Genomic DNA, 15,681 nt, shown 5'->3' on the forward strand with positions numbered 1-15,681 from the left:
GCTTCTTGAGCTCTTTGTATATATTGGATATTAGTCCTCTATCAGATTTAGGATTGGTAAAAATCCTTTCCCATTCTGTTGGTGCCTTTTTTGTCTTGTTGACAGTGTCTTTTGCCTTATAGAAGCTTTGCAATTTTATGAGGTCCCATTTGTCAATTCTTGATTTTACAGCACAAGCCATTGGTGTTCTGTTGAGAAATTAAAAAGATATTTCTATTATAGATACAGTGTGTGTGTATGCCTGCAGGCCAGAAGAGGGCACCAGATCTCGTTACATATGATTATGAGCCACCATGTGGTTACTAGGAATTGAACTCAGGACCTCTGGAAGCAGACAGTGCTTTTAACTTCTAAGCCATCTATCTCTCCGGCTCCAGTTTTTGAGTTTGAGACTAGGTCTCTCTACATAGCCCTCCCTGCCCTAGACCTCACTGTGTAGACCAAGCTGACCTCAGACTTACAAAGCGACCTATCTCTTCTCTTGAGAGCTGGAATGACAGGTCTACGCCACCACTCCTGGCATATAAATTCACTTTAGAGACTGATATTTGTATTACTTAGAAAAATGATACTGCAGTTAATTTGTGATAGAACTTCACTTTCACAACCTCCTCTAGCAGGGTTTCCCTTTGTTGCGAGAGAATCCCAGTGCATTTTTCATTTAGTCTCAGAGCCATTCATGTTCATAAAATCACAAGGCTTAATTTTCAGTGTGCTTTTGTTCATGTGAGTAGTGTTTGCTTCCTTATTTTTGTGGAAGATGGCTTGTGTGATGGAGGAAGGTATTACACATTCCTTAAATTCTTTCTTCTTTGTCAAGTGATACAGGGAGATGTACACTAAGGCTCAGCATCTAAACACTTGTTTACTTTTTAGAACATAGTATTCTTTGTCCTTTCATTGATATTATGTTGATAAAAAGTGAATGCAAACAGTTGGAGTGATGGTTTGGGGGTTAAGAGAACTTACTGGTCTTGCAGAGGACCTTGATTTTATGGCCAGCACCCACAGCTGTCTCTAACTCTGGTTCCAGAGGTCTGACAACCTCTTTTGTCTTTCACACGTGTTGCATGCATGTAGTGCACAGATATATGTGCATGCAAAATATAAAGTAAAAATAAAGGTTAAATTTTTTGAGTGATTGTGAAAATAATACAAAAACTCTTCCATGTGTGCATGATTAAGTATTTTAATGTAATCCTCAGTGCTACTCCATGAGATAAATTATTCTTATAGACAAGGGAGCAAACCAGGTTTCCTCAGAAAGATTACGTCACTTGCTCAGGGAAGAATGATGAATTAAGCTGTACTCTTTCAGTTCTTTCTTGATAGTTGCACAACTGATGTGCTTGCAGCATTTTTATAACTCACATACACGTAGATTGGACCCTGCTCATGTCTCACTCGGTAATATTATAATGCTAGGAGTTCAAAGTTCATTGATAAAGATGTGGAAAAATAGTTTGTCAAATGAGATAGCAATGATAATGTAAGGTTAAAATATGATTTCGGACCCTTATCAATGACAATTGTATTTGACTAACACACTGTTTCTCTTTTTCATTTTCATGTAGAGATTGTTTATGGAAGTTTTTCTTTCCACCTGATTATCAAGTTCTGAAAGTTTCTGAGATTGCACAGCCTGGAAGACCAAGACAAATCCTTGCATTTGAACTACGAATGAATATTATTGCAGATGCTACCATTGACTTGCTGTTTACCAAAAACAGGGTATTCATTACAAGATTATAGAGAATAGTATTTAAAATCTGAAAATTACTTTGCAGATTTTTTTGTGGGTCCTATTTCTATGTTTAGTTTCATTTCTGTGGGCTCCCCATACCTGCTTAATTTAACATTTTGCTTTTATACTACTTTATTAAGTGTTAAATAATAGAAAGAAATTAATAATGATTAATAGTAATAACAATGGACTTTGAAGTTATCTTTTAGTTTCTCTTTTATATTTTGTTAAATTGCTTTAAGTATAATTTTTATATAAATTTGAATCTTGATTTTTACAGATTTTTAGTAGTTCATATTAATAGTGATTATATTTCTTTGATAATTTAAAAGTAAATGATAGGAATATAAGTTCAATAAATCTCATGTAACTCAATCTTGTTCTTTTGGTAGGAAACAAATGCTGTGCATGTAAATGTAGGGGCTGGCTCATATTTAGAAATTAATATTCCGATGACAGTTGAGGAAAATGGTAAGCTATCATTATTTTGCCTGAAATTATTAGTGACATAATTAATATGTTATTATAGTTTGTTAGTCCTTCCAGAGTAACATTAGTAGTGTTTCATTTTTATTTTTTGTCTTGTAATTTAAATATAGTTAGTTTTTTACTGATACGTAAAAGAGTACCTATTTATGGGATACTATGTGATACTTGAACCCATGTATATAGAAGTAGAATGTTCAAGTCAAAGTAAATATGTCTGTTTCTACATTTGTAACTTCTGTGTGGTAAAATTCATTTAAAATTTTGTTTAGCTCTGCACTTATTGAGACAGTGTCTCACTGTGTAGCCAATGCTTACCAAAGTGGTGCTGTGTAACTTAGGCTTGTCCCCAGCTTGAGATACTCTTGTCTCAGACTCCCAAGTGCTGTCTGGGATCACAGCTCGGTACCACCATGCTGATAGGCTTTCCTTGAGCTTCGAAAAGTACACTGTGTATTCTCACTATCTGCACTTCTGTCTGTAACTTAGTAGTCCTTGTTCACTCACTCCCACCCTTCTTTCTCCCTATTCGCCCCAGCCCTAGATAACTACCATTCTGATCTCAGTTTCTGTGAGATCAGTTTTTGTTATTGTTGTTGTTGTTTGTCTTGTTTTTATCTTAGGTTGCATGCTTTAGTGAGATCATTAATAGGATCACATCATTTTTGTGTTTTGCTTATTGCACTTGACAAAATAACATTCATTTTGACCAGTTTTGTCACAAATGATAGGGTTTTATCTGTTTTTGTTTTTTTTTTAAATATGGCTAGCTTTCCATTTCATATATGTACCATATTTTTTGTCCATTCATCAGTTGATCGTTATCTCCTTAGTTTGTTTTCATGTCTTGGCTTTTATGGATGGTGCTGCAGTGAATGTGGGCTCAGGTGGCCTCCAGCCTTCTTATTTCATAGTCTTTCGAGATAGACCCTGTAATGGAGTTGCTAGATAGCATGATGGTTCTATTTATAATTTTTTGGAAGTATTTATGAGCAGATGAAGAATAGTTTTAATTTTTATGTATGTGTGGCTTAAACTTGTATAATTCTTTGATATCTAGACTGAACAATTTTCTACTTTTTAGGTGTTTTAAGGCTGTATTTTTATTATATTGTATTTATCTCTTCTAGAACTGTACATGATTTGCTTAATATTTCCTAGTTAGACACTGGTACTGTAAGAATAGATGCTGTGCAGCTCATATTGAACTCAGATCCTGGGATTTGAGCAATAATTGGATGAATAACAGGCTTAAATGTTTTTCTTTTTTGAGAGGAAAGATTTTATTTCACCTTATATCTTATAGTACATTATGAATGTTAGTCAGGACAGATAATCAAGCATGAACTTGGAGGCAGGCACTGAAGAAGAGGTCATGGAGGAATAGAATGACTATCTTGTCCAGACTGATTTCTTATTCCAGCTGTTCAGGGATGGCACTTCCAGTAGTAAATCCATCAGTCAATGAAATAGTCAATGATCTTTTGCCTACTAAACAGTCTGATGGAGACGTTTTCTCAGCTGAAGTTTCCTTTTTTCAGTTTGACTCCTGTTAGATTATATTTGATAAAAAATAAAGAAAAAAAAAAGAAAGGAAGAACAAAAGAGGAAAGAAAGGAAAGGAAGGAATGAGAGAAAGAAAGATTTTCTCAAAGAACCAGCTCCTGGTTTTGTTGATTCTTTGTATAGTTCTTTTTGTTTCTACTTGGTTGATTTTAGCCCTGAGTTTGATTATTTCCTGCCATCTACTCCTGTTGGGTGAGTTTGCTTCTCTTTGTTCTAGAGCTTCTAGGTGTGCTGTTAAAGCTGCTAGTGTATGTTCTCTCCAGTTTCTTTTTGGAAGCACTCAGAGCTAGAAATTTTCCTCTTAGCACTGCTTTCATTGTGTCCCATAAGTTTGGGTATGTTGTACTTTAATTTTCATTGAATTCTAAAAAGTCTTTTATTTCTTTTCTTTATTTCTTCCTTGACCAAGTTATCACTGAGTAGGGCATTGTTCAAGTTCCATGTGTATGTGGGCTTTCTGTAGATTTGTTGTTGTTGAAGACCAGCCTTAGTTCATGGTGATCTCACTGCTGGAGATTATTTCAATCTTCTTTTATCTGTTGAGGCCTGTTTTTTTGACCGATGATATGGTCAATTTTGGAGACGGTACCATGAGGTGATGAGAAGAAGGTACATTCTTTTGTTTTAGGATGAAATGTTCTATAGATACCTTTTAAATTCATTTGGTCCATCACTTCTGTTAGTTTCAGTATGTCTCTATTTAATTTGTGTTTCAATGATCTGTCTATTGATAAGAGTGGGAGTCTCCCACTATTATTGTGTACAGTGCAATGTGTGCTTTGAGGTTTAGTAAAGTTTCTTTTATGAATGTGGGTACCCTTGCATTTGGAGCATAGATGTTCAGAATTGAGAGTTCTTCTTGGTAGATTTTTTTCCTTTGACAAGTATGAAGTATCCTTCCTTATCCTTTTTGATACTTTTGGTTGTAAGTTGATTTTATTCAATATTAGAATGGTTACTCCAGCTTATTTCTTGGGACCATTTGCTTGGAAAATTGTTTTACAGCCCTTTACTCTGAGGTAGTGTCTGTCTTTGACACTGAGGTGTGTTTCCAGTGTGCAGCAAAATGCTGGGTCCTGTTTACATATCCAGTCTGTTAGTCTATGTCTTTTTATTGGGGAATTGAGTCCATTGATATTAAGAGATATTAAGGAAAAGTGATTGTTGCTTCCTGTTACTTTTGTTGTTACAAGTGGAATTATGTTTTATCTTCTTTTAGGTTTGTTGAAAGATTACTTTCTTGCTTTTTTTCTAGGGTGTAGTTTCCCTCCTTGTATTGGAATTTCCAGTCTATTATCCTGTGTAGGGCTGGATTTGTGGAAAGATATTGTGTAAATTTGTTTTTGTCATGGAATTCTTGGAAATCTTGGGTTCTCCATCTATGGTAATTGAGAGTTTTGTTGGGTATAGTAGCCTGGGCTGGCATTTGTATTCTCTTAGGGTCTGTATGACATCTGCCCAGGATCTTCTAGCTTTCATAGTCTCTGGTGAGAAGTCTGGTGTAATTCTGATAGGTCTGCCTTATATGTTACTTGACCTTTTCCCCTTAATGCTTTCTTTGTTTTGTGCGTTTGGTAGTTTGACTATTATGTGATGGGAGGAATTTCTTTTCTGGTCCAATCTATTTGGAGTTCTGTAGACTTCTTGTTTATGTGCATCTCTTTCTTTAGGTTAGGGATGTTTTCTTATATAATCTTGTTGAAGATATTTACTGGTTCTTTTTTTTTTTTTTTTTTTTTTTTCCGAGACAGGGTTTCTCTGTATAGCCTTGGCTGTCGTGGAACTCACTTTGTAGACCAGGCTGATCTCGAACTCAGAAATCCGCCTGCCTCTGCCTCCCAAGTGCTGGGATTAAAGGCGTGAGCCACCACGCCCAGCTGGCTCTTTAAGTTGTGAATCTTCGCTCTCTTCTATACCTATTATCCTTAGGTTTGGTTTTCTCATTTTTCCTGGATGTCTTGAATGTTTTGGGTTAGGAGCTTTTTGCATTTTCTTTGACTGTCGTGTCAGTGCTTTCTATTGTATCTTCTGCACCTGAAATTCTCTCTTCCTCCTCCTTCTCCTTCTCTTCCTCCTCTTCTTCCTTCTCCTCCTCATTTCCTGTCTCTTCCTCTTCTTTTTCTTTTTTTTTTATTGGATATTTTCTTTATTTACATTTCAAATGTTATCCCCTTTCCCAGTTTCCTCCCCCTCCCGGAAACCCCTTATCCTATGCCCCCCCCCACCTATGAGGGTGTTCCTCTACCCACCCACTCACTCCTGCCTCCCTGCCCTCAATTCCCCTATACTGGGTAGAGATTCTCTCTTCTATCTCTTGTATTTTGTTGGTGATGCTTGAGTCTTTGACTCCTGATCTCCTTGCTAGGTTTTCTATCTCCAGTGTTGTCTCCCTTTGTGATACTTCGTTGATTCTATTTCCATTTTTAGATCCTGGATGGTTTTTTTCAATTCCTTCAACTGTTTGGTTGTGTTTTCCTCTAATTCTTTAAGGGATTTTTTTGTTTCTTCTTTAAGGGCTTCTACCTGTTTGCCTGTGTTCTCCTGTATTTTTTTTTTTTTTTTTTTTTGAGGGAGTTATTTATGTCCTCCTTAAAGACCTCTATCATCATCATGAGACGTGACTTTAAGTCAGAGTCTTGCTTTCCTGGTGTGTTGGAGTATCCAGGGCTTGCTGTGGTGGGAGAACTGGGTTCTGACAATGCCAAGTAAACTTGGTTTCAGTTGCTTAGGTTCTTGCCCTTCCTCTTGCCATCTGGATATCTCTGATGTTAGCTGGTCTTGCTGTCTCTGACTGTAGTTTGTCCCTCCTGCAAGCCTGTGTGTTAGCACTTCTGGGAGAGCAGTTCTCTCCAGGAGGAATAGGGGTATGGAGAGCTGTGGCACAGGTTCAGCTCTCCGGTGCAAACAAAAACCTGAAGGATCCTGTTCCGAGCTGTTCCTTGGTTCTTCTGTCCTGATAACTCTGGGCAGGTCCCTCTTGAGCTAGGAATTTGAGCCAAAGTGGTGGTGTTACCTGTGCTCACAGGTGTGCCAGCACTCCTGGAAGACCAGCTCTCTCCTGATGGTATTTTGGTATGTAGAGCTGTGGCACAGGATCAGCTCCGAATGCAGACAGAAACCAGAAGGATCCTGTCCCAGGCTGCTCCTTGGTTCCTGTGTCCTAGGGTCTCTAGGCAGGTCCCTTGGAGCAGAAGTGGTGGTGTTACCTGTGTTCACAGGTGTGCCAGCATTCCTGGGAGACCAGCTCTCTCAGAGCAGTATTTGGGTATGGAGCTCTATGGCACAAGATCAGCTGGGGCACAGAGCTTAAATGTTTTAGGATATACTGTTAGTAGATATTTTTTCATAGAGTAAGGTGGTACTTAGAACAATATAACTTTGAGAAAGAAATGCATATTTAAAATGTCAAACAATTTTCTTAAAGCTATAGTTTCATCTTAGGTTATATAGTTCATTGCATATTTGAAATTTGGCCACTTATCTGTAACATGGATAAATTATTTTTGTTAAATTTTGCTTTTTTAATTTCTATTTTAGTATATTTGTGACTGAGGAGAATTAAGATGAAATTGTGGTGTATTTAGTACTTTCTTGAGAGTAAAGAGAGTAGCAGTGTATTCTTACTTAAGATCATTAAGTGGTATTGATATGGTGGATAACTGTCATTACTTTTATTTATTCCTATTTTATTTTATTTAGCTCCCCTATCTTGTCTTTGTCACCTGTATTGGTGATACTATATGGAGAGAGAAAATAGAGAGGTTGAATTTTTTTCTTATTTTTACAATAAAAGCTGTAGCATTTGGGCTTTTCCGACTAGTTAATCCATTGAAACAGTGACTGAGGATGGCATCATATCCACTGTCACCTAACTATGTGATTTCTTGTGAAGAACTAACTATTTGCTGGTTTTAAAATAATATTCACGTGAGGTCATGAAGGAGATAGCTGAGGTTCTTTAACACTGCCTAATTCAAAGGAGGTATTTGGTAAGAAATGTCTCTTAGGAGTGCCTTGATTATAGTCTGTCACAGGGGATAATGGAAGTTGGAGGTTGTCCAAAATTAATAATGGTTCAGATATGGCAGTGCCTTTTCCCTTAAATTTGATAATGTAGGGTCTAGAGAGATGGTTCTAAAGTTAAAAGCACTTTCTGTCCTACAAAGGACCAGCACTTTTTGGTGCCTACAACCATCTATAACATTCTTTTCTGGCCTCTGAGGCACCATGAATACATCTATGTGTGCTCATGTATATGCACATACCCATGGCAAGCAAAATATTTATAAAAATAATATCTTTAAGTTGATAATTGTGTTATTTATGGTTCCTGCTGCTGTGATGAAACAGGATGTCTAAAAAGCAAGTTGGGGTGGAAAGGGTTTATTTGGTTTACACTTCATGTTACTGATCATCATCAGAGAAAGTCAGGACAAGAACGCAAACATGACAGGAACCTGGAGGCAGGAGCTGATGTAGAGGCCATGGAAGGATGCTGCTTACTGGTTCTCTCCCTATGGCTTGCTCAGTCTGCTTTCTTATAGGACCTAGGACCACCAGCCCAGCTATGACATTCAACCACAGTGGGCTGGACCTTTCCCCAGCCATCACAAATTAAGAAAATGTTTTACAACTGGATCTTATGGAAGCTATTTCTCAATTGGGATTCCCTCCTTTCAGATAACTCTAGCTTGTTTCAAGTTGACATAAGACTAGCCAGGGCAGTAATGCACATATTAAATATCCCTGTGTCATTTCTACAGTGCAAACTTGTTCAAATGTTGGCACACTGAGATAAGGGGCCATCTGAAGACTGAGGAATCAGTATCTCAGATACCCATATAGTATAAAGAGAGAACTAACTCTCACAGGTTATCTATCCTCTGACCTCCACACACACATCTACCGGACTTAATAAAATGTAAAAGATTGTTAAAAGGATTTGATAGATTTAAAAGGATTTGATAGATTTAGGATAATTTTATAGACCTGCGATTACAGATACATAAAAGCCTGAAATATTTTTCATATTCAGATGTTTTGGATGAAAAAGAAAGCCTACATCAGGACGCATGCCAGAGTAGTTATAAAACTTTTAGAATAATAACATGTAGCTGTGATCTTTGAAAAAGAAGCCAGTTAAAAGAGGAAATGGTACTTCAAACTTCTGCTTATGCCGAGAATGGTCTGTATTGATGTGAGACTGTCATTGCAGGAGACATATATAATATTTGGCAACTGTTCTTATACAGGGAATACTTGAAAAATCATAAAAAATATATACTTGAACCAGTAGCTAAAGAAAAAGTATAGGACTTTTGCTTATAGTTGAAAGTTTTGCTTAGAATTAAACACGTACAACCAGTTCTCACATTCATAAGCTTTGCATCCATAGGCTCAAGCAGTTGTGCTATGGAAATATTTAAGAAGGGTTTCACTTGTACTATGTATTTTCCCTTGTCACCCTCTAAGCAGTACTGTTCAATGGTTACTGCATAGTGTTTATATTGTATTAAATATATAAGTATTGTGAGATATTTTGGCATATGTGGGAGATACATGTAACAATTGGAATATTTTGGTATTTCACATAAAGGTCTTGAACATCTGTAGATTTTAATTTTAAGTGTGGCATTTTAGAACCATCTTATATGGATTCTGAGAGACCACTATGGGTTTGCTCTCAAAAGCAAACCAGTGTAGATACCACGTGGTGGTGATGTTTACTCATTGTTGTCTTAGATGAGGAGGATCCCTTGTTACATTAGCAAGCTTCCCGTCACTGAAGTATACTGAAGCTGTTTTTCAAGGATTTCATTTTTGAAGTGGTAGTAGGAGTTGGTTCTACTGCAAAAATTTAAATTGTCTACTTTTTATTCTGGCTCTTAGATTTTATGTTTTTATTTATTAGGTTACACTCCTGCAATTAAAGGACAACTATTACATGTTGATGCTACTACCAGTATGCAATATCGGACTCTTTTAGAAGCAGAGATGTTAGCAGTAAGTCTAAATATACGATATACATTTGTTTAGTAGGTATAGACTTAGTTTTAATTTTCTAATGTAAAATTTCTAAAACTTGTCTGTATTCTTATTTGAGAACTACCAACTAGGTACTCTGGTTATACCAAACTTGGGAAGAGTGGTAGACTACCATACTGTGTATTGCCTTTGACTTCTAATACGTGGGAAGTGCTAGAAGGTCCCAAAACTTTTTAGGATGTAACTTTTAAATTTCACGAATTTTTCCAAAATTGTAAATAAAGTAATTTTTGATTACATGTTCTGGCCCTATTGGACTTCTCTTAGGACTTAATTAATTTTATTCTTTGTCTTAAGTCAGTGACTAAGTTTTAAGGAAAAAAAAATCTTGATGGTACCCTGAATATTTGGAAGTGCGCATGGCTTAAATTTCAGATTAGGTTCTCATTAATCTGCTATTTTAAAAAAAGGGTAGTAACAACAATAATAACAATAACTGTAGAATGGTTGGTATTCACAGAAGATTCATTTATATAAGATGATCTCATAAGGTTCTTAATTACTTGTTTTAAGCCAACATCTTATACATTAAGATGTGTAAGATGAAAATTTGATAATTAGTAAGAAAAGCACCCCACCCCATACACACACACACACACACACACACACACACACACACACACACAAACACTGATTATAATCATCTATGATAGCATGCACAAATAGTCAGGTATGTTTTAGCCTCAGAGTCTCTATGCAGTCTTTTCTTTTGGTGTGGGTTAAGTCAATACCATTGCAGTTGAAATAAAAACCAACTTATTTCTTAGAGTATAAGTGTAAAAACATGTAGTCAGTATATGAATAATGCAAAATTACTATATAAAACCTATTATTACATACAAGTATAGTATTAAACTTATCAACTTTAACATTCGTTACAATTCTGCACTTGTTGGAACCCTCAAGCTGTTGCTGATAAGCGGGACCATGTAAAGTAGTGCTAGTCCTAGGCAGACAGCTGTTCCCTTTGGCAGCAATGCCAAGGTCAGGTTGTAGGATAGTACCCATGATATTCCACCTTCCTTCCTTTAACAAGGGAGGAATTAGGGACACGGGCTGTTTGTTACCTGCTACATTAGCTGGTGTGTGTTGCTGAAACTAGAGAATATTTCTTTCCCCTCAGAGAATTTTGACCACATCAAAGCTTAATATCTCAAAGATCTGGGAATTGACCATAGACACTGACCTTTTACAGCAGTTTTAAAAGTCAAAGACACCTTCTGTTCATCTCAGTGGGAAAATAAGTTTTAATTACTCACCAGAGTGTATGACTTCATTCCCAATGCTGTTAGCACCGTCACATTTTAAGCTCTAACATTTGTTTTGCAGTTCCACATCAATGCTAGCTACCCCAGAATTTGGAACATGCCACAGACATGGCAATGTGAATTGGAGGTTTATAAAGCCACATACCACTTCATCTTTGCACAGAAGAACTTCTTTACAGGTAATTTCTGGTAAATATCGAGAGTTACTTGTGTGGTGAGCTTATTTATATTCTGTAGGTTTTACTTTTACTTTTAATACAGGGGTGTGCTGATATGATAGGATGTGTGCTTTCCTTTTTTCCTATAATTTTTCTACTTATTGTTCTCTCATATATTATATCCCAAACTGCAGTTTCCCCTCCCTCCCCTCCTCCCAGTCCATCCCTCTACCTCCTCTTTACCCTGGATTCACACCTACCCCTTCACCTTTCCTCAGAAAAGAACAGAGACATCAACCAAATATAGCATAAAAATCTACCATAAGACTAGGCAGGTATTCTAACATCAAGGCTGGATGAGGTAACCCGGTAAGAGGAAAAGGCTCCTAAAAGCAGGCAAAAGAGTCAATAGACATCCCCTGCTCACACTGTTAGCAATTCCACAAAACCACCAAGCTACAGAAATATAACATATATGCAGAGGACCTAGATCAGGCCGTACAGGCTCCCCGATCTCTGGAGCCCATTTGAGTCCCAGTCCGTTTATTCTGTGGGCTTTGTTCTTGTGGTGTCCTTGATCCTGTGGATCCTCCAGTCTTTCCTGCCCCCCTCAGGACTCCATAAGCTCTCCCTGAGTTTGGCTGTGGAACTCTGCATCTGCTCCTATCTGTTCCTGGATGAAGTCTCTCTGGTTTCTCTGATGACAGTTATACAGTTATACTAGGCTCTGGTCCCAGCATATCCTGCAGGGATGACAAACTGTAGGTTGGAGATTTCTGTGGTTGGGTTGGTGTCCCAGTCTCTCCACTTGAGGCCTTACCTGATTAGAGAGGATGGCCAGTTCAGACTCCATGTCCCCCCGTTTCTAGGAGTCTTTGCTAGTGTAGATTCCATGGAGTTTCCATTGCACCAAGTTTTTACCTTACTTCTGCAATGCCCCCCAGTTCTCTCCCAATATTCTCTCCCTCAGTCACCCCACCCCATCCTTCCTCTTCCGGTCCGCACTTGCCCCAGTGCACCCTGGAAATTGATTCTATTTCCCCTTTCTAGGAAGATCCTTTCCCCTCTCCCCCCCCCAAGCTCTTCCTGCTAATTGCCCTCTCTGGGTCTGTGGACACTAGCATGGCTGTCCTTTACTTTACAGCTGATACCCGCCTACAAGTGAGCACCAGCCATGCTTGGTTTTACTCTGGATGTTTTTTTTCCGGTTTCATCCATTTGCTAGCAAATTTCATGATGCCATTTATTTTTTTTTTTAACAGCTGAGTAATACTCCAATGTATCAATGTCAATATCAATATATATATATATTTTTTTAACCCATTCTTTGGTTAAACATCTAAGTTGTTTCCAGTTTCTGGCTATTATGAATAAAGTTGCTGTGAACATAATTGATCAAATGTGTCCTTGTGGTCTAGTGGGGCACCTTTTGAATATATGTCCAGGGGTAGTATGGCTGGGTGTTGAGATAGGTAAATCCCCAATTTCTGAAGAACCTGTGTTGATTTCTAAGATGACTGTACAAGTTAGCATTCCCACTGGTGATTCAGGAGTGTTCTTGCTCCGCACGGTGTAAGATTGAATTTCAGAGTCGTTTTGATTTGCATTTCATTGATGGCTAAGGATGCTGAACATTTCTTTAAGTTTCTTTCAGCAATTTGAGAATCCTCTGATGAGAATTCTGTTTATATCTGTACCCCATTTTTTAAATTGGATTATGTGGTTTGCTGATGTCTAGTTTCTTGATATCTTGATGTCTAGTTTTTTATATTTTGGATATTAGCCCTGTGTCAGATGTGGAGTTGGTGAAAATCTTTTCCGTTCTGTAGGCTGCTGTTTAGCTAGATGAAATACTTTCTTAATTTGTTTTAGGTTTCAACTATCAAAGGAAAGGGACTGGTTTTCATTGTTTTTTGTTTTTGTTTTTTTAACCTTTTTTAAAAAATTAAATTATTTATTTACATTCTAAAAGTTGCCCCCTTCCTAGTCCCCCCTCCCTGAATTTTTCAAAAACCCCATCAGTCCCCTCCCCCACATCTGAGCAGGTGCTCCTCCACCCACCCCCACCAGCATCCCTCTTCCTTGAGGCATCAAGTTTCCATAGGATTAAGCACATCCTCTCCCACTGAGGCCATACAAGGCAGTCCTCTGCTACCTGTGTGCCCTGGTCCACAAACCAGCCCATGTATGTTCCTTTGTTTTTGGCTTAGTCTCTAGGAGCTCTGAGGGGCCCAGGTTAGTTGACACTGTTGCTTTTCCTATGGGGGTTGCAGTCCCCTTCAGCTCCTTCAGTTCTTCCTCTAACTGTTCCATAGGAGTCCCTCAATCTAATGGTTAGCTGTGAGTATCTGCATTTGTCTTAGATGCTGGTAGATCATTCAGAGGGATAGTCATGCCAGACTCCTTCTGCCTCAGGATGTGTTAGGATTTGGTGTGCGAACATGGGATGGATCCCCAGTTGGGCTGGTCACTGGGTGACCTTTCTTTCAGTCTCTGCTTCATTTTTGTCCCTGCATTTCCTTTAGACAGGAACAATTTAAAACAATTTTGAAGATTGATGAATGGCCCCCTACCTCAGCTGGGGGCCATGTCTTTCTACTGGAGGTGATATCTTTGGGTTTCATCTCCCCATTGAGTTCTGGAAGCCTCTCATATCCCAGGTCTCTGGGACTTTCTTGAGGTTCCCACTGCCTCCTCCCCTCAACTGCTGCATATTTTAATTCTGTTTTGTTTTGTTTTTTAACTCCAAATAATGACAATAAAAATATTAATTCAGTTTTGATCTTAGAAGCAAATGGAAGAACTCAGTTCAAGCTGTTGCTTTTATCAGGCTAGTGTAAAAAGTAAAGATTGCATTGATCAATCAGTTGCTCCCTCTTCCAGCTTGATTATTTCATTTTGATTATTATCATGTATGAGAGTATACTTAAGTAGTCAAGTGTGTTATTCTAGGCTCAGAGTTCCTGTTCAGTCTTTTCTGTTAGTATGACTTAAGTCAGTGCCATCATAGTTGAAAAAGAAAGTAACAACTTAGCACATTCATATTTAATGACTATAAAAATATAGTCTGGCTCTATGAATAATACAAATATTACTACATCAGATATAGTAGCTTTTATTGATTCAGGCTCTAGACGTTTAGTCCCACAGAGTTGATCTGATTTATTGGAATAAACAGCTGCTCCATGGAAATACAACGTTTACTTTACTATGTTTTACTATATAAATCTTTTTTATTGGATATTTTCTTTATTTACAGTCCCCTCCCACCCCCCGGAAATCCCCTATCCTATCCCCTCTCCCCTTGCTTCTATTAGAGTGTTCCCTCACCCACCCACCCACTCCCACCTCCCCACCCTGGCATTCCCCTACACTGGGGCATCGAGCCTTCACAGGATCAAGGGCCTCTCCTCCTATTGAAGCCTGACAAGGCCATCCTCTGCTACATGTGCAGCTGGAGCCATGGGTTCCTCCATGTGTAATCTTTGGTTTGTGATTTAGTACCTGGGAGCTCTGGTTGGTTGATATTGTTCTTCCTATGGGGAATGCAAACCCCTTCAGCTCCTTCAGCCCTTTCTCTAACTCCTCCATTGGGGACTCCATGCTCAGTTCAATGGTTGGCTGCCTCTGCATTTGTCAGGCTCTGGCAGAGCCTCTCAGGAGACAGCTATATCAGGCTCCTGTCAGCAAGCATTTCTTGGCATCCACAATAGTGTCTGGTTTTGGTGACCGTATATGGGATGGATCCGCAGGTGGGGCAGTTTCTGGAAGGCCTTTCCTTCAGTCTCTGTTCCACACTTTTCTCCATATTTGCTTTGTTTCCCCTTCTAATAAGGACTGATGCATCTACACTTTGGTCTTTCTTCTTGAGCATCATGTGTATTTTGAGTACCCAGAACATTTGGGCTAATATCCATTTATCAGTGAGTGCACACCATGTGTGTACTTTTGTGACTGGGTTACTTCACTCAGGTGATGTTTTTTAGATCCATCCATTTGCCTAAGAATTTCATGAAGTCATAGTTTTTTTGTTTTTTTCTTTTTGATACTAGCTGATATTGGAGTTTAATAGATATTTTAGGGATTCCAGCATTTTTGATTAAGAACAAAGAATTTAACAGAGATGCATAATAGTAGCAATAAGCTGAGAGAATATAATAATAAAAAATATATTGCCAAGAGGTAAACTAGGTCAAAGCAAAGAGATAAAGTTTAGTAACATAAATTGGGACTTTTATTTCCACTTCTCTGGTTTTCCAGTTCATTTGCTCCATAGAAACATTTTCACACATGCTCTGTTACATGTAGATAAACATAGAATTTATTCAAGTCATTTCTTGTTTCCATCTGGAATCCCCACCCAGAAGTGTGGTTTTAGTTTTTTTTTTTTTTTTTTTTTTTTTTTTTTTTTTTT

The 15,681-nt window shown here is 38.0% G+C and overlaps 1 protein-coding gene across 7 annotated transcripts in view; it reads left to right on the forward strand.

The window, feature by feature from the left end:
- Window positions 1–15,681, forward strand: part of Kiaa1109 (KIAA1109 ortholog) — a 196,753-nt gene that overhangs the window by 34,400 nt on the left and 146,672 nt on the right. For all 7 annotated transcript variants that reach the window (XM_021195875.2, XM_029537784.1, XM_029537788.1 and 4 more), the window contains exons 12-15: window positions 1,575–1,731; window positions 2,137–2,215; window positions 9,708–9,799; window positions 11,171–11,288. In XM_021195875.2, the coding sequence (XP_021051534.1) occupies window positions 1,575–1,731; window positions 2,137–2,215; window positions 9,708–9,799; window positions 11,171–11,288 (446 nt within the window). The remainder of the gene's footprint in view (window positions 1–1,574; window positions 1,732–2,136; window positions 2,216–9,707; window positions 9,800–11,170; window positions 11,289–15,681) is intronic.

This window comes from Mus pahari, chromosome 4, assembly GCF_900095145.1.
Source record: "Mus pahari chromosome 4, PAHARI_EIJ_v1.1, whole genome shotgun sequence".
Taxonomy (NCBI): Eukaryota; Metazoa; Chordata; class Mammalia; order Rodentia; family Muridae; genus Mus; species Mus pahari.